The sequence below is a fragment of the Oncorhynchus gorbuscha genome, linkage group LG23 (genome assembly GCF_021184085.1).
Source record: "Oncorhynchus gorbuscha isolate QuinsamMale2020 ecotype Even-year linkage group LG23, OgorEven_v1.0, whole genome shotgun sequence".
Taxonomy (NCBI): Eukaryota; Metazoa; Chordata; class Actinopteri; order Salmoniformes; family Salmonidae; genus Oncorhynchus; species Oncorhynchus gorbuscha.
This window is the reverse complement of record NC_060195.1, coordinates 54,145,020-54,168,582: the sequence shown is the minus strand read 5'-3', so window position 1 is coordinate 54,168,582 and position 23,563 is coordinate 54,145,020. Positions and strand designations below refer to the sequence as shown.

The window sequence follows — 23,563 nt, the reverse complement described above, 5'->3', positions numbered from 1 at the left end:
GGGATTTGGAAGGAGTGATGGGCTAATGGAAGGAGGAAACAACTATGCCAGGGTGATAGATTGTAACGTTTCAGTGACACTGGCCCATAGGGGCATGCCTACAATACAGGGACCTTGTTACGCTATGCCATACACTTGAACAACACTGCCAGCCTGAGAGAAACTGTATATATAGTTTTTCAGTTAGAAAAGTAGATGTTTGAACTGGGGTTGAGAGAGACACAACGGACACAGTGGGCGAGACACAACATGAGCAGTCGACTACTAATCTCAATATGCCCATGTGTGCTAGGCTAATCCCAGTATGCCTATGTGTGCTAGGCTAATCCCAGTATGCCCATGTATGCTAGGCTAATCCCAGTATGCCCATGTATGCTAGGCTAATCCCAGTATGCCTATGTGTGCTAGGCTAATCCCAGTCATCACAGAGGAGAGAAGCCTTCCGCAGCCTTACAGCACCATACATTAGCAGCACTGTGATGAGCGCTCCAGGAGGCACTCTGCCCATGATCATTCCCCAGCAGGGGGCCAGCAGGGAGCCAGTTGCAGTCTGGGGCTCATGCATAAACATTAAGCCTAGTCCCACTGGGCATCCATGGTGGTGGCCCACCACCACTTCTCACTCAGCACCCAAAAGTGTCTGCCCTGTCCTTCACCACTTAACATTGATTTAAGGGCTATTTTGATGTAAGTCTCCCCTTCATTTAAATCATGTTTCCCCTTCATTTCAATTACGGAGTTTGGCTGAGTAGTAACACCACTGGGTTAAATTCCCCAGTCTGGATTCCTGAGAGGTTTTGCTTCTTAAGTGAGGGAAAGAAATGAAGGAAAGAGGTTTTTCAAGTCAAATTCAGAGTCGTGTTCTCCACTCAACCCCTCGGTGAAGTCAGACTGAATTGGAAACAAAGCTGAGAACGTAAATCCGTCTGACTGTGCTCTCGTCGTCGTCGGAGCATTATGTAACTGTGCTCTGCAGTCCTGATCCTATCTTCAAAGTTGACTGTTGAAACAGCATGTAAGACACCACATTGGACACAGCAGCACGGCTGAAATCGCTCAGATCTCCTAGCTGAGTAACCGAAAACAGAAACGAGTCTGTACTGTATGTACACTGATGTTGTTTTAGGTAGGGTACACCCAGTATCAGATTAAAGGAATAATATCAATGTGAACCCCTTAGGGGAAAAAAGGAATAGAACATTGATGTGGTACCTAGCTTACCATAACATTTTTCTCTCTCCCTATTCACACAAATAACCTAGAAGAAGCTCATTTTCAGCTGACATGCTAATTGTATGTATGGTTTGGGGCTTATCTATAGCAACACCTGGTACACGAAGTCACGAACTCGATGGGGTCACTTTAACAAATGAATAGATTCATTCATTAAAACTTTTTTTTTGTGTCTTGTCATACAGAATTGTTAGACACAATTTTCTTGTGAAAGTGCTCTCAGTGCATTCCTCATTCTCAGTCCCCTGGGACAGACCTGTCCTACAGAGCAGCAGAGAAGAGAGGGACCTGGCAACGGAACAACAGCCCACAGACAGGAAGCACAGTCTAGGTCAGCCTGTCTGACTGGGAGACAATGTGCTGCTGAAGAGACACAGAGAGAGAGAGAGAGAGAGAGAGAGAGAGAGAGAGAGAGAGAGAGACACAGAGAGAGAGAGAGAGAGAGAGAGAGAGAGAGAGAGAGAGAGAGAGAGAGAGAGAGAGAGAGAGAGAGAGAGAGAGAGAGAGAGAGAGAGAGAGACATCGAGAACAAGGTGACCTGCCAACACCCAAAAACGATGTCTATCAGTTTTCTTCTGGGAGTGTGGAATTTAGTGCACATGGGCAGAACACATTTAACCTTAACCATGTATCTGTAACAGTATAGCTTCCATCCCTCTCCTCGAACCAGGGACCCTCTGCACACATCAACAACTGCCACCCTCGAAGCACCGTTACCCACCGCGTTACGAGGGGAACAACTACTTCAACGTCACAGATTGAAATGCTATTAGCTCGCACCACCGCTGACTAGCTAGCCATTTGACATCAGTTACATATCTGTGAAATCAAAACAACACTCCACAAACAACGTCACGATATTGGAAATGATTTATTCTACTTATTTTACTGCTCATCACATTATGATTTGGCACGGTCTCAGAAAGAAAATTGCTCAAAGGGCAATTGTTGTATATTATAAATGTAAGCTTTCTATATCAATCAATGTGCTCTCCTAACAAGTGATTGGCAATGATTTTGTTGAGAGGATTTAGGTAGGTAAGGTTATAGTGCCACCCTCTGGTTAGAAGTGCAGTTTCATTCTATTTGGTCAAAGTTATACAAACAAAATGACATTTAATAGGTTATTTTTCCATTTAGGGCACGATACGATACCAAGATGTTGTCATTCATCGAAATGTATTAATCCTTTATCGGCACTGTATCGGTTAGTGTTGATTGAATTAAGAGTGCAGTTGTTACACAACATTAACATTGGGAGGTGGAGTCAAGTTACAGTAGGCTATGCACCCCAAATGTACTCTCTCCTCTGACTATAGTATTGATTTAAAATCAGTAATTATCAACTGGTTTAGAGGACTGTTGTAGATCAACTACTAGGTGAAGAGTTCTACAAAACGTCAGGAACGCAGCTGAATTTGCTTTCGTTAAGGAAGCGCGTGAGGTCACTGGATGATTATTGAGTTGTTGCAGAAACAGTCAACACTGGACTTTAATGCGCAAATGAAAGGAAAATGAGTGAGAATAAAGAAACCGAATGCTTGTGTTTCTATGTCAACGGTAAAAAGGTAAATAATTGACTGTATTATTGTGTTGTGCATTAGCTGTACGTTGGTTTAAGTTGTAGCACTTTGCCTAACTTTAGCCTACTACCTACCGTTCCTCTACAAAACTGTCTGCTAATGTTATTGTTGACCAATGATTACTTCCCGTCGTCTGTGTTTGTACCAAATATACTGGATGTAGGCCTCAGGCCTGCTCTCTAAGAATGACCGAAAAACTGAAAACAATGCAGACCCAGAGAGGAGAGGGGTGTATGCTTTCCTTGCTGACAAAAATATAGATCAGACGTGAGGCACATAAATTAAATGAACTATTTACATTGATATTAATGATATAGTGTACCATTTATTTGAGTAATTATGATTATATTCTGATGAATATTTATCCTAAAGAAAAACAGATAGATGTTGTGTAGCCTATAGCCAACTGAATGTGCAGTCAGTAGCTTATAGAAATCCACACTTTATGGTTAGCCTAGAGTGAAGCTCTGATTTTGTAAGTGTTTTTTGTCCTCCCTCCCCCAAGCAGGTCCAGAGTTTGAGGTGTGACAATAATGTTATGGCCTATCAGAGAGTTCCATGGCATGTCACTGTGAGTGTGCACTTTCCTTTGATTAGGATTGGCTGCATAATAAATCCGTTAAAATCATTGGTTTGTGGAAAAATGGATACTGATAGATTGTCTAGCCTAAGCAGAGTGTCTCCTCAGTTGGTAACGTTGTAGGTTTAATTTCTGCATTGATCACATACTGAAAATGTATCCATCGATCACTCGCTGTACTTTAAATCACATTGGATAAAAAAAAATGTCTGCTAAGTGGCATATACTATTATATTCCTTGACGGTGCCTGACCCAGTAGGTCGGCCTATCATGCACCGCGCAGCCTTCTGCCAGGCTACTGGAGAGGCTGTTTACCGTGATGACATCCCCAAGACGGACAAAGAGCTCCACCTGGTCCTGGTCACCAGCACCAGACCACACTCTAACATCCTGTAAGTCCTGGGGAACATTGTAAAGGATTCATGGATAGGTTTCCTCACAAACAACTGTTTTAGTTGGTAACATACTGTTCTCTATTTTAACAAACCTAAAGAAATGGTAGATCTAAGCACTAGCGCTATAGGTTGGAGGGTGTCAGAAATATTAGTGCTATTTTCACAGCCGGAATTGTGAGCGCAATAGCTAGTGGTGGCACGATGAATAAACAAGTTGTAGGTGTGAAGAGGGCTTGGCCACTCACTGGCCAATCAAGGCATTCTATGGCTTAATACTGCATTTTATTGTCAAGTTCTGTAGGTTATGGCGGTCTGTGCGTTATCATCAACTCTAATTCGACTGGGGGAAATGTTATATTCTCGTCCTAGTCCCCCTTTATTAAAAACTAAAAACATTTGGAACTCATTCTGGTTCAAAACTTACTGTTTAGGGTTAGAACAATAGAATACACAAAGTGCAATTTAGAAATTGGGTTATGCATAAGCAGTCACACAATTTGTCCAATTAGGCCTAGTGTTAACTGTTGAGAAGGCTATTGAGAAACAGTCCTTCTTTCTGCCCCAGTGTATGACTTGATCTAATGATATATTACATATTTAACCCAAATGCAATGGTACTGTGTGAATCCAAACCATCATTGACGTGTTTGTTTGAATCCCGGCCTGTTCTGATCTCTCGACCCAGGACTGGTCGGGCCGTGCGTTGTGTTCGGGAGAGAGGAGAGGAAATACTGATCACTGGGGCCCGCCAACCTGTCCTGGGCAAACACCAGGTGCTCCCCCTCTTATGGCTTTGTGATGTGACTGACTGTCAGAGCATTTGAGGGATCTCTAAGTGGTACTGTAGATTTGACTGATAATGTGTTAATGTCTCCAGGTGGGCTTTATGAACGATGGGAGGCTAATGGCTGCTGACCTACAATATTATGCCAACTCTGGAAACACTGCAGATGAGTCTTTGTTGGTGAGTCACTCTTCCTCTGCCTTTCACCATTCAATTCTTAACCCCAAGTCCCAAGTCATCCTTGAAATCTATTTCCAGACGCTGTCTCTATGCTTGTCATAGGCAGTGTCTGAGCTCTTTGCCCCCTCCCTTTCTCCATGTAATAGAGAAGATTCTCCTTCACTTGGACTATGCGTACAACATGCCCAACCTTCGCGGTCGCTCGGTGGTGTGTAAAACCAACCTGCCCCCCAACACGGTGTTCCGAGCCTTCAGCGTGCTCCATAGCATGCTGGTCACTGAGAACATGATCAATGACACGGCAGGTAGTCTAGTGGTTAGAGCGTTGGACCAGTAACAGAAAGGTTGCAAGATCGAATCCCCCAGCTGACAAGGTAAAAATATGTCATTCTGCCCCTGAACATGGCAGTTAACCCACTGTTCCTAGGCCGTCATTGAAAATAAGAATTTGTTCTTAACTGACTTGACTAGTTAAATAAAGGTAAAAAAACAAACATTACGTGGCCATGAAGTTGGGCTGCAATGCTGAAGAGGTTAGGGGTCAGGGAGGATAATGGGGACAGGGAGGAAAGCCATATGAATAGGATCTAGTTAATTATATTTATATGATAATAGAATGGGTGGTACCAGTGCCTTATATTGAGGAATCTAATTGATATTAACAAAAATCTCTCAAAGTGGGTAGTCTCATGACAGACATACTTAAATTAAGCCTATTCAAAAACGGATGATGTCGGAGATTATTAAGATGGATGAATAGCTGAATATGCTATAAAATCAATGTGCTATAAATACCTTACAGATTTCATAAAGTACTGTATACACTTTATTACACACTTTATAACACAGTTCTCCTTAAATATTTTCTCCTTCTTGAGCAGATCCGTGAGATTTCGTAAAGTACTGTATACACTTTATTACACACTTTATAACACAGTTCTCCTTAAATATTTTCTCCTTCTTGAGCAGATCCATGAGATTTCATAAAGTACTGTATACACTTTATTACACACTTTATAACACAGTTCTCCTTAAATATTTTCTCCTTCTTGAGCAGATCCGTGAGATTTCGTAAAGTACTGTATACACTTTATTACACACTTTATAACACAGTTCTCCTTAAATATTTTCTCCTTCTTGAGCAGATCCATGAGATTTCATAAAGTACTGTATACACTTTATTACACACTTTATAACACAGTTCTCCTTAAATATTTTCTCCTTCTTGAGCAGATCCGTGAGATTTCATAAAGTACTGTATACACTTTATTACACACTTTATAACACAGTTCTCCTTAAATATTTTCTCCTTCTTGAGCAGATTCGTGAGATAAACATGTACAAGGAGGTGTCCCTGACACATTACAAGTTTGAGTTTGATCCTAAGAACCTCCTGCGTTGCTGGGGACGAATGTAGGGACAAGTCTGACTACTGCAGCAGACGGAAATCCATCGCCAGGTTTAACCAGCAGAACCGCTGGAAGAAGAGAGGCATGGCCACGATACCCATTAAGTATGGCATCGCATTCTCATTAAGTATGGCATCGCTAACCAGGTTAGCTTTGCCTTTGCACTGTCAAATCAGTAAAAATGCCCTGTCTTAGGTCAGTTAGGATCACCACTTTATTAAAATAATTTGAAATGTCAAAATAATAGCAGAGAGAATGATTTATTTCAGCTTTTATTTCTTTCATCACATTCCCAGTGGGTCAGAAGTTTACATACGCTCATTTAGTATTTGGTAGCATGGCCTTTAAATTGTTTAACTTAGGTCAAATGTTTTGGGTATCCTTCCACAAGCTTCCCACAATAAGTTGGGTGAATTTTGGCCCATTCCTCCTGGCAGAGCTGGTGTAACTGAGTCGGGTTTGTAGGCCTTCTTGCTCGCACACGCTTTTTCAGTTCTGCCCACACATTTTCTATAGGATTGAGGTCAGGGCTTTGTGATGGCCACTCTAATACCTTGACTTGGTTGTCCTTAAGCCATTTTGACACAACTTTGGAAGTATGCTTGGTGTCATTGTCCATTTGGAAGACCCATTTGTGACCAAGCTTGAACTTTCTGACTGATGTCTTGAGATGTTATATCGACATGATGCCATCTATTTTGTGAAGTGCACCAGTCCCTCCTGCAGCAAAGCACCCTCACAACATGAATGCTGCCACCCCCGTGCTTCACAGTTGGGATGGTGTTCATAGGCTTACAAGCCTCCCCCTTTTTCCTCCAAACATAACAATGGTCATCATGGCCAAACAGTTCTATCAGAGGACATTTTGGACGTTTCTTCCGATCAGAGGACATTTTTCCAAAAAGTACGATCTTTGTCCCCATGTGCAGTTGCAAACCGTAGTCTGGCTTTTTTATGCTGGTTTTGGAGCAGTGGCTTTTTCCTTGCTGAGTGGCCTTTCAGGTTATGTCAACTTAGTGTATGTAAACTTCTGACCCACTGGAAATGTGATACAGTGAAATAATCTGTCTTAACAATTGTTGGAAAAATGACTTGTGTCATGCACAAAGTAGATGTCCTAACCGACTTGCCAAAACTATAGTTTGTTAACAAGAAATGTGTGTGTGTGGTTGAAAAACGAGTTTTAATGACTCCAATCTAAGTGTATGTAAACTTTCGACTTCAACTGTACATAATTAATCAATAAAATAAAGGTTTTATATTTTCTGTGTGTCTGTGAGACAGGCTGCATCTCTGGTACACATCTACAAGGATGGTTCTGTTGTAGTCAGTCATGGTGGAACAGAGATGGGCCAGGGAATACACCCTAAAATGCAACAGGAAGGTACAATGCTTGACTAGTTGCAGTGAAATAATGATTGTAGTACACATTCTGTACTAACTATGTAACTATTCCATAAACGTGTATCGCTTCTACTTGGCTGTAGGTACTTTTTACATTCAATTAATTCATCAATACCTCCAGGTGGCGAGTACAGAGCTGCACATCCCCGCCTCTCTCATCCACATCACAGAGACCAACACCAGTGCTGTGCCCAACACCTGCCCCTCCGCCGCCTCCTTTGGCAAGGATGCCAATGGCATGGCCTGTGAAGGTACAGTATTGCCTGGGATCTCCCCAGCTAGCCTGATCCCAGATCAGTTGGTGCTGATGTGGATATTTTCCTGTTGGCCTGTTAGTATGGATATTCAACCAATCATTCAGTCATATTCAACCGGTATGTTTTTTTTTTTTCATTTTTCGTTTCGTCCCTAAGGATGCCTGTGAGACCTTGTTCCAAAGACTGGAACCTGTCAGGAAACTGAACCCAGAAGGCACATGGCAGACCTGGGTATTTCCTATTGATGTCCACTTCCCATGACAAAATGTATTTAAGTAGAACAGAGGGATATAAATCAGTTCATGAATATCGACATGGTCCTAAATGACCTGTTTGTGTTCTGAAAAATAGGTGAACTAAGCATTCATCCAAAAGATCAGTCTGTCAGCTACTGGATACCTCAGAGATTTCCATGCAGACATTACACATATGAGTTTATAGAAGCCTTACATACTGTCTTTTATTTCACTATTGCAGATACAAAACCATTGACTTTTAGGACTGTAGGGCCTATGTGTAACATATGGCTACTATTACCGAATGTGGAAGATACACAAATCTTTAATGTATATATTTACAGTAGATAGCATTGTGTGTATTTCTAACAACATAAACTGCTGATGTTAATGTTGGACTGGGAGAAGCAGGAGGGTCAGCCGTGTGCCTACTACACCTACGGTGCCCGCTGCAGTGAGGTGGAGGTCGACTGTCTCACTGGAGACTACTGGGTAACCTCACTTACACAACCAGTATCTCTTGCATGTATTTACTATTGTTACACACTTTACCTTTTATCTTCAGTACTAGTCAGATGGACATACAGTATTTACCATTTCATACTATTAAATATGCATAATTTGACGTTTTCTTCTGCCCATTTCTAGACTGTGAAGACAGACATTGTTATGGATATTGGAAGGAGCATCAACCCATCTGTAGACATTGGCCAGATTGAGGGCATGCAGGGTTTGGGTCTGTACACCATGGAGGAGCTGAAGTTCTCTCCCTCGGGGGTGTTGTATACACGTGGCCCGTCCCAGTACAAGATCCCCGCTGTCTGTGACATACCACTGCAGTTCAACGTCTACCTGCTTTCAGGCTCTGACAACCCACATGCCATCTACTCATCTAAGGTGAGAGGTGTGTGTGTGTGTGGGACCAGGAAAAACTATAGTCAAACTAGTTATAGCCTTTAACCAAGTCTAACCAAGACCTTTGGTGTCTACAGTAGTCCGTAAAGATTGTTCTGTCGAGTTCAATTGGCGGTAAAGTAAATCTTCTTCTCTACAGGGCATCGGAAAGCCAGTGCAGTTCCTGGGTAGAACTGTGATCTTCGCCATTAAAGAGGCGGTGGCAGCAGCCCGGGTAGAGGCTGGTATAGTGGGGCCCTTTACCCTGGACAGCCCTGCTACCCCAGAGAGGACCTGTCTGGCCTGTAACACCCCCTTTACTCAGAAGGTAAGGCGATACCACCAGCCGGTCTCAATTCGCTCCCTACCCCAACCCATAATACTTGACCCTAACCCATCAATATTTGCCAATTTGAATAAGGAGTTTTCATACTGCTTCCATAAAAGAGTTAGAGACAAGGAGAAGGGGTAGGGAGGGAAATGGAACCGGGAGGTCACCAGTTCAATGTACTGTATCTTATTTCACATGGGAGCCTTGACTGTTTGAAATCCAACTTACTACTGTAAGTAATGTCAACTATTGTTCTTTTCCAGATTCCAGCCAGCAAACCAGGATCATTCCAACCATAGCTTTTGAATATTCCCTGAATTAAAATAACATTATCATTTGTCAATCAATGAGGTATTGATCACTGCCATAAGGAATAATACCTAATCATAAAATGTTACTAAAATAGTAATTCTATATTTAGCTGAATAAGGATAAATAACACTGACTGCACTACTTTAAATATCAAATTACAGAATAAGCCTACACTTTTGCTGTCAACCTATACTTTGCTTAAAAAAAAACAAGTTTGTCTCAAATAAAATTGGATGTAAAAGGTAGGGTTGTCCAATTGTGTGTCCACCCTGTGAATCCGTCCAATGTCATGTATGCCTTATTTCACTTTCAATAAATTGCATGTGTCTCAACTTGAATATACGAAAATACATGCTTCAAAAATGCATCCTTTATTAGTCAGTTAGACATCAGAAGGCTTTAGGGCACAGAATTAAACCAACGCTCAAAGTTCAGTTCTCATTTTTAGGTTCATCTGAGTTCTGTATGTCGACTGCACTTGGCTGTAGGTCACAGATGCAGGTTGTTCAAGTTTTAACAAACAGCCCAAAACATACACGACCCAACACCAGATGGTGTATTTATCTTACCCTCGGACAAAAGTGAAATTTCAAGCGACAGCGTCAAGCACATACTCTAGACACATTTCCAAGTCATCCAGAAAGCACACAATCTGCAAAAGCAACCCACCAACACCGAGCAATACATTACGATGAGGTGAATGATTAATAGTTGGAGCCAAGTCCAGGTCTGACGAGGCCGCCAAGTCATATTCAGTTGGCTCATATGTTGATACTCCATGGTTTGAATGTTCCTTTCTTTGGAGATGGAGCCTTGAGGAAAAAATATGTATAATGACGTTAAACGAATGTTGTTGGAGAAAGGGTATTGGTGAGACCAAAACGGTAGACATGGGCCAGTTAGTGGACTCAGAATAAGCCTAGTCCTGAACTAAAAAAGCACTTTCAATGGAGCATTTTCATCAAACAACTTTTTAGTCTGGAACTAGGCTTGATCTGTGTCCTCTGGAAAAACAGTCCTTTTGATATGAAGAAATATTACCATCTCAGTGAACTGGTCCTCACAGGCCATGCGTATCCTCTCCGCAGTAGCAGGGGAACTAAGAGGGAAGCTGTCCCCTAGACCCCTCTCTCTACGGGCTGCAGCAACTGCCTCCTTTATAGCAAAGAAGATGGTGCTGGCCAAGAACACTGGAGGCTCACCTATACCCTGTAACAACATGGCCGACCATCAATTACCACTTAGGAAGTGAATCCTCAGGAACCTTGAGTGAAAGCATTTTATCATGTTTGATACGACAAATAAACTTGGAACTTGACAATTTGGCATGGTGCAAATTGTTCAGTCCAAAAAAATGCTCTGTATTTAGGCCTAATTGATGCCTTTATGGATGTGTCGCGTGATGTCATGTCGTTTGACTCGCCTTGGACCTGTAGATGGCATGTGGGTTCTGTGCGTTGGCCAGCAGGTGGACATTAAACTGAGGAGGGACGTCACAGAGGGCAGGAATCTTGTACTGGGACGGACCCCTGGTCATCAGAACCCCCTCGAGAGAGAACTGCAGCTCCTCTATGGTGTACAGACCTATGCCCTGGACGAAGCCGCCCTCGATCTGGAATATATAGCACCATGTTAACTTTGTCTCAAGTCATATTGGAATGTATGCTACCGACGGTGTCCTATATTGATCCATAATACTGTAGAAATATAGAGCCACTGGACCTGTGGGTGTTAGACAGTACTGTACCTGTCCTATATCTAGAGCTGGGTTGAGGCTCCTCCCGACATCCATCACAATATCTGTTCTGAGATTCTGCAACGAACACACAGCTAATTGTATAAAGCCAATGACGCCCTTAAGGCATAACATATAAAACAGAGGCTCATACACGCTCATTGCAAGTTCTAGGGGATGTGCCTGCAGGTACCGTATGAAGTAGTGTTAATGAACATTTCCCTGATTTAGACCAAGGGTAATACTACTGTACTTTGTGATCTCCAGTGAGACAGTCAATCTCCACTTCTGAGCAGCAGGCCCCAAAGGTGAAGTAATAGTAGGCTGGACCCTCGCTGTTCTCCCAGTCCATATCCGTGTGAGGTCCCCTGGAAATACCCATACGGTGACCGCATTAGGATAGCCTACTTGTGACCGAGACGTTCCCAATATGGGCGCCGTAAATCGCGCCATTGCAGTTATCACGGTCTTATAAACAGTCGGTGAGTGAGACGCCGCGTCGCTTCATTACACGCTACAGTCTACAGTATTGACAGGGTACGTACATGAAGAAGCCAGTTGCAGATAAGCTGACCTTCTGGCAATAAGCCTCAAAAATCTGTGGGAAAGAACACAAGTCGTTGCATGCTGTACCATTATGGAGATAGACACAATAACATCATTATGTTGGCTTTATTATAGCCTGGTGGATGTTGGTTGATTACCCATTGTTGCCATGTATATTTGGGATGATTTTCCATGAATGGCTTCAAGCGCCGCATCAGTTTCTCACAAGCATCCTAAAATCATACACAGTAACATTTGGTAACAGTACAATAAACACATCTATACCATATGTCTTTATAAGCCTATGAGAAGCCTGTGATAACAGAACATTGGAGCTAGCCTGGTCCCAGATCTGTTTGTGTAGTCTTGCCAACTCCTATGGTCATTGTCCAGGGCAGTTGGCGTGACAACACAAACAGATCGGAGGCCAGGCTTCGTTGAAATACCTTAACTGCCATGCCCACTGCGTCCGTGCCAAAGGAGGCTGCTGAGGGTGCAGCATTGGGAACGTTGCCCGTACAGGTCTCCTTGATGTGGATTGAGGACATGGGCACCTTCAGGATACGACTGGCAATCTGGAGGGCTTTTGTGTTGATTCCCTGGCCCATCTCTGTGCCTCCGTGTGCCACCAACACCGAGCCATCTTTGTAGATGTTCACCAGAGCTGCACCCTTGAGCAGAGTTGGAACCAGATAATGAACAACTGTTATATTGTGTCTCGATGGGGATGAACACAGTTTATACTGTGTGCTCCTGAGTGGCGCAGTGGTCGAAGGTATTGCATCTCAGTGCTAGAGGCGTCACTACAGACACCCTGGTTCGAATCCAGGCTGTATCACAACCGGCCGTCATTGGGAGTCCCATAGGGCAGCGCACAATTGGCCGTCATCGTAAATAAGAATTGGTACTTAACTGACTTGCCTAGTTTAAGTAAAGGTTACATTTAAATGTAAAAATATATTTCTCCACAGTAACTTACAAGTGCTTACAGCTATGCAAATAAGTATCTGAACACCCGAACCAGACACAAGTTACAGTGTTAAAATAGCTAACCTTTCAGTCAACAATGTCCTTTGTCACAGCATCTTCCTAGCACAGTGGAAAAATGAACATGGGGCATTCTAAATTGAACACGTGTTTAAAGGGAGTTCTTCATCCTCACCTGGTTGAAGAAGCCTTTGGAGAAGCCGACGCCAAACTTCATAGGCACAGCAGAGATGCCCCTCTTCTTCCAGCGGTTGGAGGTGTTGAACTGCTGGATGGCCTGGAGGCGATCGTGGTACCCAGCCTTGTCTAGACACTCGTCCCAGCAACGGAGCATGTCGCGGGGGGAGAAGAGCTGCTTGTGGTGGGTATAGCACTCCTCCTCCCGGTACATGTTGATCTCCCTCACCTGCAGAGACACACCAGGCCACATTCATCATCAGTAGGAAGATTGAATGGATGGATAAAAGGTGGGTAATTAACTAACTAAACATGACCCTGAATCCTCCAGAACCTCTCATTAACCTTCTGTGGAGGGAGGCCACATTTGACAGCCACCTCGTGCAGCACGCTCTCCATCACCATGAGTCCCTGGGGTCCTCCGAAGCCTCGGAACGCTGTGTAGGAGGGCAGGTAGGTCTTACACACCAAGCCACGCCCACGCAGGTTAGGGATCTTGTAGCCATTGTCCATGTGAAGCAGGGCTTTCTCCATGATCTGAATCACAGCACAGTACAGGGAAATGATAATGTGTCTTATGCTAGGGTGTTTCTGCTGTCCATTTTTAAACGTGGTGAGAATCCTCAGTCCCTGTTGTCGAGGACTTTTCAACTGATATCAGGCAATATATTGGACAATCGCAGATAACCATTGAGTCATACACAGTATTGAATTCAAAGTTCTTAACAAGCTTACAGCTAATGATTCATTCAGGGTGCACCCCCCGTTACTGTAGTAGGTGATGTCCGCTGCCATGATGGTTCCATCGTTGTTGTATCCCACCTGAGAAAAAAAAACGGGTCGTTAGAAATGCTGAGGTAAAAATTCCCCTGATCACACAGTTGTTGTTGATGATGCTCATCTGAGAGGGCTACTCTACAATACCTTGTATTTTCCTAGGAAGGGGTGTCTGCCACTGGTGATCAGCATGTCATCTCCACGTTCCAGGACACAGCGTACTGGTCGCCCTGTCCTACAATGAAAACATAGGCATATTTACTCTAAGTATTCAAGTTATTATATGTATTCAAGGTATTATATGTATTACATGTATTCAAGGTATTACATGTATTCAATGTATTACATGTATTCAAGGTATTACATGTATTCAAGGTATTACATGTATTCAAGGTATTACATGTATTCAAGGTATTATATGTATTACATGTATTCCAGGTATTAGATGTATTCAAGGTATTACATGTATTCAATGTATTACATGTATTCAATGTATTACATGTATTCAAGGTATTATATGTATTACATGTATTCAAGGTATTACATGTATTCAAGGTATTACATGTATTCAAGGTATTACATGTATTCAAGGTATTACATGTATTCAAGGTATTATATGTATTACATGTATTCAAGGTATTATATGTATTCAAGGTATTACATGTATTCAAGTTATTACATGTATTCAAGGTATTACATGTATTCAAGGTATTATACTGTATGTACTCAATGTACTATATGTATTCAAGGTATTACATGTATTCAAGGTATTACATGTATTCAAGGTATTACATGTATTCAAGGTATTATTCAATGTATTATATGTATTCAAGGTATTATACTGTATGTATTCAATGTACTATATCTATTCAAGGTATTATATGTATTCAAGGTATTATTAAATGTATTATATTCCACTAATGTGTGTTATCAACACTCTGTTGAAAGCTCTTACTTGACTGCAGCTGTGGCAGTGATAGCAGAGAGGGAGGCAATCTTCATGACTTTGCCACCGAACGCTCCCCCCAACCTCCTCACGTGACATGTGATCTTGTTGGAGTCGATGCCCAGAGTGATTCCTACCACTTCCTGGGGTTGCAGGGACAAAACAAAAGGACATTCAAGTAACAAATTGGAATAACCTTTCGATTGGAATACTTTTTTTCTGATCATATCAATCAACCAGCATTGGGGGACTGATGGTTGTCGTGTGTCAAAAATCAAAGATTCTGATTGGCGGGAAAGGGTTAACAATAGTCCAATATATAATGTATGTAGCAACATAACAGAGGAGAAAACTAAAACATAGATAGACACAAATAAACTAACCTGAGTGTATGCTGAATGCTGGCTGGCCACAAACAGTTCCAGTTCTCCATTCTCTCCTTTGGGCACTGCAATAAGGCCCTGAGTCTCCATGTAGAAATGCTCCTGACCTCCCAAGTAGATCTCATCTGCTCACAACACAATCACATATCATCAAGACATTTGATGACATGAACTTGCATTAGAAGAAGGAGATGCACAGATGTAAACCATTGCGTTTTACCCTCCAGAATCTGATCCACTGTCTCAAAGGCTTTGTCCACGTCTCCTCTCTCCAGCTTCCTCTTTGGGTCAAAGAAGGACTGATGCTGGATGGCCTCTTCTATTGTGAAGAAGACAGGAAGTAGATCCTGGTAGGTGACCTTTACCATTTGAGCTGCTCTCCTGGCCTGCTCTCTGCTCTCTGCTACCACAGCCCCAATGATCTGCCCCACACAAGACACCTGCACAGGAACAACCAATCAACAAACCAATCATTCAATCAATCAAAAACCACCATGGTAAGCCAATATACAATATAATAGACTTCTCATAATTAGAAATGCCATTCGAACAGTGGTTCTCTATTCTCCTCAATTATCATCCTCGGTCATTGCCATGGTCATACTTTCTGTCTATGGTACGGTGCAACAGACTGGGAATGGTAGTGTGAGGGGACAGTACGGTAGCCTACCTCCTCCTCAGCAAAGAGTTCCTCTGGGTTATTGAACAACATCCGTCGGTTCTGACCAGGGACGTCCCCAGCTGATAGGAACGTGACTAGCCCAGTCATGCCAAGTGCTTCAGATGGGTCAATGTTGCTGGTTTTGAAGTGGAATAAAGACACATGATCAGAAGACCTACATGCGGCCTCTTGAGTGGCACAGCGGTCTAAGGCACTGCATCACAGTGCTTGAGGCATCACTACAGACCCAGATTCGATCCCGGGCTGTGTCGCAGCTGGCCGCGACCGGGCGATCCATGAGGCGGCACACAATTGTCGCAGCGTCGTCCAGGTTAGGGGAGAGTTTGGTCGGACGGGATGTCCTTGTCCTATCGCGCTCTAGCAACTCCTGTGGAGGGCTGGGCTCATGCACGTTGACACGGTTCCCAGTTGTAAGGTGTTTTCTCCAACACATTGGTGCGGCTGGCTTCCTGGTTAAGTGTGTTTCGGAGGACGCATGGCTCTCGACCTAAGCCTCTCCTGAGTCCATACGGGAGATTCAGCGATGGGACAAGACTGTAACTACCAATTGGATATCACGAATTTGGGGAGAAAAAAAATATTAGAAGAAGAAAACCTACATGCAATTTCAAAAAGACGAGTCTGGATTTAGGTGATTGTCTTATCATACAGATCCAACTGAAGAAGTTTGTATGGCCAATCCAAAAACAGTCAAATAATGACTCACTAACATAGACTCACATGATCTTGGCGTGCGCTCTGGTGCTGGTCACCATGTAGACAAAGAGTTCCCCCTGGACCGCTGGTATGTCATCGTAATACTGGGCCTCTCCTGTAGCCTGATGGAAGGCTGCTTGATGCATCATGGGATGGCCCACAGGGTCCTGGGAGGACTGGGCATTGGACACAAGCTGCAGAGGAAAGAGACAGACACTATGGGGATACAACCATCATCCATCGGAGTAAGTTGTAACCTTTTACATATAAGCCATTGTTGATCGCAAACCTGGAAAGAGTGATGTCCCTGGGGCACTTCGTTTTTGAAAGGCTTGAGAGCACTGAGGTACTCAAGGGGTAGAAGACACACGTTCACATCCTGCACAATTGGGTAGAAATCAAGAAACATGAAGCATAATAAAAATGATTGTAAAACACCTTTTAGAGAGCCAATGTAATATTGCTACACACAAATATTGTCACATCCCTCAGATTCAGCAAAACAAGTGGCAGATTTGATGTTTCGCTGAAAAATAATTCAGGATTGTGCCTGTCCTGTATATGTACCCTCTCTCTGAGCTCCTGGAGGACCTGCATGTAGAATTTGAAGAAGAAGCTGGTGGTAAGGGTCTTGCGATACTCCACCTTCCCTCCGTGGGCAGAGTCAGATAGCTCCACCTCCTCCTCCAAAAGCCTGCAGGCATCAGCCAGAAGATCCTCCCCCCAGGACCTGAGCCAATCAACCAACACTTCAATTGCAATGCACAAGTTCACCAGATCACCGGTTAAGTTCACCAGTTCAGTTCAGTTTGGTTCATTTAATTCTGTTTGATGTGATGTGTGTGTGATGATAGGAAAGGAGAGATCACTATTACCGAATATGTTGTATGAATAGAACACTAGTGTGACGGAAGAGTTTGTGAAGAATGAATATCTCAACTCCTGTATTATAAAGAAACAACCAGAATTATAAAGGAGTAATATTGTGAGGAAGTGTTTGTAGAGTAAAATAAACAATTGCAATTGTAGAGTTATAAAAAAAGCACCAGCATTGGGGTTACCAAACCTACAATTACCTTTAAAATTGTTCAAAAGTAGATCTGTCTCCATTTAGTGCATATTCATCTTAGAATAGTAGACAATGACTATGAAGCAAGTCATGAATATCCAACAGAGATTGGTAATAGGATATTACCAGTAAACATTGTGGTGGATTAAAACACAAATGATTAAAGAGTGGAGGGAGGACAGTGGCCAGAAGTTATCATGTTTTGTTTTGCCTGTAATTAAAACCTTTTTGTTGCTAATTTAAGATTTGGCAGAGTGAAAACTAACTAAATGTTTATTTTCTCTTTTAGGAGAGGATGGGGTGTCCCTATCTCATCATTTGAAATGTTTCCGGAGGCCGGGTTGCCTTGGGAGAGCAGTTAGTGAAATTCTGCTGTTCTATTAAGTATAAAAGGTACCCAGCTCCCAATTAAGTAAGGCATGGCAAAAACACAACCCACCTGTTAACCCACATATTTGTTAGTGGTGTTAATACTGTGTCTGATTCATTGTGTGGGGTCTTTTTATTTGGGTTTTATGGGTTCTTCACGGGTTGGAAAGGATGCACCTTAAAGGGCACACAAATACAACTTTCTGAAGCATCTATTGTTCAAATTTTGGTTGCACAGGTGTAAGTTCACCTGATGAGAAATTTACTGAAAAACTCAATGTAAACCTGGTACACAGAATGTTAGAAATGTCTTTAAATAATGAGTCTGAAGTACAGGGAAAGCAAAGGGAAAAGAACACTCACTTCATGACCTCTGTCCTGACTTTCTGGTGAGACCTAATCGCCCTCGCTAGAAAGGCTAGAGACATTGGGTGGGATTTAAGTGTAGTATGTAAATGCTGGTAAATATGAGGAAGTGTTGTTGTTTTGTATGTTTTGTTTTTGTCTTGTATCAAAACAAATCTCACCAAATTGGGTCTGCTCTATGGTCAGGATTTCTCCCTAAGCATTAGCCCTCTAACTCCCTGACATTGTAACTCTTGGTGAGGTCTTTCTTTCTCTCTCTCGGAGGACCTGAGCCCTACGACCATGCCCCGGGACTCCCTGGCCTGATGACTCCTTGCTGTCCCCAGTCCATCTGGTCGTGCTGCTGCTTCAGTTTCAACTGTTCTGCCTGCGGCTATGGAACCCTGACCTGTTCACCGGACGTGCTACCTGTCCCAGACCTGCTGTTTTCAACTCTCTAGAGACAGCAGGAGTGGTAGAGATACTCTGAATGATCGGCTATGAAAAGCCAACTGACATTTACTCCTGAGGTGCTGACCGGTTGCACCCTGTACAACCACTGTGATTATTATTATTTGACCCTGCTGGTCATCTATGAACATTTGAACATCTTGGCCATGTTCTGTTATAATCTCCACCCGGCACAGCCAGAAGAGGACTGGCCACCCCTCATAGCCTGGTTCCTCTCTAGGTTTCATCCTAGGTTTTGGCCTTTCAAGGGAGTTTTTCCTAGCCACCGTGCTTCTACACCTGCATTGCTTGCTGTTTGGGGTTTTAGGCTAGGTTTCTGTACAGCACTTTGTGACAACAGCTGATGTAAGAAGGGATTTATAAATAAATTGGATTGATTGATTGATTGATTGATGATAAAGGAGTATAAGCCAATTTGAAAAATGGTTTCAACAGTGTGTTTTTATTCTCTTTGACATTTGTCTTATTAAGAATATTAAGAATATTGGGAATATTGGGAATGTAATAATTTGTCATACAGTGAACATGCCCTTTTGTTCTGGTCTATCCTCTTTCAAGCTTATGGTGAAGGGGACCACAGATGGTATCTAGATGCATGGAAGGGATAATTAGACCGAGAACAGTGTGAGCCCCTTCCCCTCTAACTGGCTGAAGTAATGGCAACAATGGCGTTCACTATGACCTTTTCTCTCAGGAGTACATCATGAGTCCGGAGACCGTCCATGTGGAGTGAGCATGGAGAGAGATCACGTCTAAACTTCTCTCATTCTGCTGGTGTACTAGTTTGAAAATGGACAAGACAGAATTGACCGTAAAGGATGGTGGTGCCAACTCAAGTAAGACATTCGTCTGTTTGGGAAAATCAGATTATTCCACATATATTGAAATCGGGACATTATCAAGGGCCATTCACCTCGACATGCATGAGTTACATGTGTGCCATTGGGAGGATGAACTGTAAAGCTATCTGAAGAAGCAAATGAGGAAACACCAGAAGAATGAGTGCAGAGTGATAGGAGCAACGCAAAGCATTATGGACTGTCATTCTAAATTCGTTTTGGACAATTTACCAATAGTTCTACTCAACCAGCTTCATGAGGAATGCTTTTCCAACAGTCTTGAAGGAGTTCCCACATACGCTGAGAACTTGTTGGCTGCATTTCTTTAACTCTGTGGTACAACTCATCCCAAACCATCTCAATTGGGTTGAGGTCGGATGATTGTGGATGACAGGTCATCTGATGCAGCACTCCATCCCTCTCCTTGGTCAAATGGCCCTTACACAGACTGGAGGTGTGTTAAAGGTCATTATCCGTTTGAAAAACAAATGATAGTCCCACTAAGCGCAAACCATATGGGATGATGTATCGCTGCAGAATGCTATAGTAGCCATGCTGGTTAAGTGTGCCTTTAATTCTAAATAAATTACCAACAGTGTCACCAGCAAAGCACCATCACACCTCCTCCTCCATGCTTCACGATGGGAACCACACATGCGGAGACCATTTGTTCCTACCTACTCTGCATCTCACAAAGACAGCGGTTGGAACCAAAAATCAAAATTTGGACTCATTTTCACCTGTCTAATATCCATTTCTCTTGTTTCTTGGCTCAAGCTAGTCTCTTCTTATTATAGATGACCTTTAGTAGTGGTTTCTTCGCAGCAATTTGGCGATGAAGGCCTGATTCATGCAGTCTCATCTGAGCAGTTGATGTTGAGATGTGCCTGTTACTTGAACTCTGTGAAGCATTTATTTGGGCTGCAATTTCTGAGGTGCAGTTAACTCTAATGAACGTATCCTCTGCAGCAGATGTAACTCTGGGTCTTCCTTTCCTGTGGCGGTCCTCATGAGAGCCAGTTCCATCAAATCGCTTGATGGTTTTTGCGACTGCAGTTGAGTTCTTGAAATGTAACATTTGTAGAATTTTGTAGATTTGATGTAGATGGTGGTGGGGTGGCTGGAATGACGCGGGGAGCTGGGAAGGTGCTGGTGTAGCCTGCAGTTGGTGTACGGCCCGGAGCACCTCGTCCAATGCAGTCCCAAGACGCTCCAGGCACGAGTAGTGGTGGCGGAGCTTCGCTGTTTTCTTGGGTTTGTCATTCTGTCACTGGTGTATAAAGGAGTAGGCAGGAGGCAGTCGCAGGTTTACAACTACTGAATTTATTTAAGCACCATAGATCAAAGCGAGACGTAACCCAAACGCTGTTGTGCTCTTCATAAACAAAATGGCACAGGGCGAACCCAAAGTGCAAAATATAAAGTACTCAAGAAAATGTCAGAGAGATTCCTCTCAGGAAAACAAAAAACAAAGACAAATGGCAAAGTGAGTATATATACAGTGATAAAGTGGGGATTGGAACCAGGTGTGTGTAATGATGTCGACACAAGTCCGGGGTTGATGATTGAAGGGTGTTTCCCAACAGTAGGTTTGGCAGCAGTTGGAAGGCTGGCGACGCCGAATGCCTGAGCTGGACAAGAGGAGCCAAAGCGAAGGCTGGTGTGACAACTGATTGGCTCAAACGCATTAAAAGGAAAGAAATTCCACAAATGAACTTTTAACAAGGCACACCTGTTAATTGAAAGCGATTCCAAGTGACTACCTCATGAAGCCAGGTTGAGAGAATGCCAAGGGTGTGCAAAGCTGTCATCAAGGCAAAGGGTGGCTACTTTTAAGAATCTCAAATATATTTAGACTTGTTTAACACTTTTATGGTTACTACATGATTCTATATGTGCTATTTCATTTTCGTTTTAATGTATTCAATATTATTCTACAATGTAGAAAAGTACAAATAAATAAAAAACCTTGAATGAGTAGGTGTGTCCAAACTTGACTGGTACTGTAAGTATTCAGACTCTTTACTTAATACTTTGTTGAACCACATTTGGCAGCGATTACAGCCTCAAGTCTTCTTGCGTATGACGCTACAAGCTTGGCACACCTGTATATAGGGAGTTTCTCCCATTCTTCTCTGCAGATCCTCTTAAGCTCTGTCAGGTTGGATGGGGAGCATCGCTGCACAGTTATTTTCAGGTCTCTCGAGATGTTTGATCGGTTTAAAGTCCAGGCTGTGACTGAGCCACTCAAAGACATTCAGAGACTTGTCCCGAAGCCACTCCTGCACTGTCTTGACTGTGTGCTTAGGTTCATTGTCCTGTCATAAGGTGAACTATCTCCCCAGTCTGAGGTCCTGAGTGCTCTGGAGTAGGTTTTCATCAAGGATATCTCTGTACTTTGCTCCGTTCTGCCACCACCATGCTTCATCGTAGGTGTCACGCTGGTATGAAGAGATTCGGGAGACAGACGCAGGAATGCGTAATAGTTTTTTTATTAAGACCAAATTACGGAGTGCCGTGAAAATGCACGGGGACGAAGACCAAACAAACGCGTAACAAAAACACAGGGTTGAATCCCAAACAAAAGCACGAGGAGTACCTTGACTAAATAACCCGTAATCAGACCCGTAATCATCTGCGAAATCCCCAAGGGTACGAAAGCATAAAACACACAGCACAGGTAATCACACACACCAACAGACATTGTAACAATAATCGACAGCCCGATTGAAATCAAAGGGCACACTTATACAAGTACCAATCAGTGGGAAATAGGGGTTAGGTGTGCGTAATGAATGTTCCGAAGGGATCCGTGACTGTAGGGGTAGTGCCTGGTTTCCTCCAGAAGTGACGCTTGTTATTCAGGCCAAGAGTTCAATCTTGATTTCATCAGACCAGAGAATCTCCATTCTCATGGTCTGAGAGTCCTTAGGTGCTTTTTGGCAAACTCCAAGCAGGCTGTCATGTGCCTGTTACTGAGTGGGAAATAGGGGTTAGGTGTGCGTAATGAATGTTCCGAAGGGATCCGTGACTGTAGGGATAGTGCCTGGTTTCCTCCAGAAGTGACGCTTGTTATTCAGGCCAAGAGTTCAATCTTGATTTCATTAGACCAGAGAATCTCCATTCTCATGGTCTGAGAGTCCTTAGGTGCTTTTTGGCAAACTCCAAGCAGGCTGTCATGTGCCTGTTACTGAGTAGTGGCTTCCGTCTGGCCACTCTACCATAAAGGCCTGATTGGTGGTTGTCCTTCCGGAAGGTTCTCCCATCTCCAAAGAGGAAATCTAGAGCTCTGTCAGAGTGACCTCCCTGACAAAGGCCATTCTCCCCTGATTGCTCAGCTTGGCCGGGCTGCCAGCTCTAGGACGATTCTTGGTGGTTCCAAACTTTTTCCATTTAAGAATGATGGAGGACACTTTGTTCTTGGGACCTTCAATGCTGTAGACATGTTTTGGTACCCATCCCCAGATCTGTACCCCAACACAATCCTGTCTTAGCGCTATAAGCACAATTCCTTCAACATCATGGCTTGGGTTTTGCTCTGACATGCAATATCAACTGTGGGACCTTATATGGACAGGTGTGTGCCTTTCCAAATAATTTCCAATCCATTGAATTTACCACAGGTAGATTCCAATCAAGTTGTAGAAACATCGTAAGGATGATCAATGAGATGCACCTGAGCTCAATTTCGAGTCTCATAGCAAAGGGTCTGAATACTTATGTTAATAAAGTATTTCTGTTTTTTGCAAGCATTTATAAAAAATTGTTTTTGTTTTGCCCTTATAGGGTATTGTGTGTAGTTTTATGAGGAAAAACATATATTTAATCCATTTTACAATAAGGCTGTAACGGAACAAAAGTTGGAAAAAGTCCAGGGGTCTGATTACTTTCCAAATGCACTGTAAGTGACCTAGCAGTAGTGTTTAGCATGTTATGGGTTAG

General features: G+C 43.0%; 2 protein-coding genes across 3 annotated transcripts in view; one reads left to right on the top strand and one right to left on the bottom strand.

Annotated features, from left to right (window-relative positions):
• The first annotated feature begins 2,632 nt into the window (after nt 1–2,632).
• Nucleotides 2,633–9,904, top strand: LOC124010598 (aldehyde oxidase-like). The gene is made up of 11 exons (XM_046323249.1): nt 2,633–3,789; nt 4,478–4,565; nt 4,670–4,756; nt 6,078–6,269; nt 7,450–7,549; nt 7,691–7,820; nt 7,983–8,057; nt 8,471–8,554; nt 8,711–8,959; nt 9,117–9,284; nt 9,551–9,904. Exons 6-11 carry the CDS (start codon nt 7,797–7,799, stop codon nt 9,584–9,586), a joined length of 636 nt encoding a protein of 211 aa, XP_046179205.1. The 5' UTR covers nt 2,633–3,789; nt 4,478–4,565; nt 4,670–4,756; nt 6,078–6,269; nt 7,450–7,549; nt 7,691–7,796; the 3' UTR covers nt 9,587–9,904.
• A 50-nt stretch (nt 9,905–9,954) lies between these two features.
• The window catches only part of aox5 (aldehyde oxidase 5), a 30,898-nt gene continuing 17,289 nt past the window's right edge, over nt 9,955–23,563 (bottom strand). For both annotated transcript variants that reach the window (XM_046323246.1, XM_046323244.1), the window contains 19 exons: nt 17,096–17,258; nt 16,818–16,907; nt 16,553–16,722; nt 15,821–15,947; nt 15,371–15,590; nt 15,151–15,275; nt 14,777–14,910; nt 13,969–14,056; nt 13,780–13,866; nt 13,390–13,581; nt 13,043–13,273; nt 12,327–12,551; nt 12,039–12,113; nt 11,880–11,932; nt 11,588–11,702; nt 11,347–11,412; nt 11,023–11,211; nt 10,641–10,808; nt 9,955–10,411 (listed from right to left, as the gene is read on the bottom strand). In XM_046323246.1, coding sequence (XP_046179202.1) covers nt 10,361–10,411; nt 10,641–10,808; nt 11,023–11,211; nt 11,347–11,412; nt 11,588–11,702; nt 11,880–11,932; nt 12,039–12,113; nt 12,327–12,551; nt 13,043–13,273; nt 13,390–13,581; nt 13,780–13,866; nt 13,969–14,056; nt 14,777–14,910; nt 15,151–15,275; nt 15,371–15,590; nt 15,821–15,947; nt 16,553–16,722; nt 16,818–16,907; nt 17,096–17,258 — 2,569 coding nt within the window. In that variant the 3' untranslated portion in view covers nt 9,955–10,360. The remainder of the gene's footprint in view (nt 10,412–10,640; nt 10,809–11,022; nt 11,212–11,346; nt 11,413–11,587; nt 11,703–11,879; nt 11,933–12,038; nt 12,114–12,326; nt 12,552–13,042; nt 13,274–13,389; nt 13,582–13,779; nt 13,867–13,968; nt 14,057–14,776; nt 14,911–15,150; nt 15,276–15,370; nt 15,591–15,820; nt 15,948–16,552; nt 16,723–16,817; nt 16,908–17,095; nt 17,259–23,563) is intronic.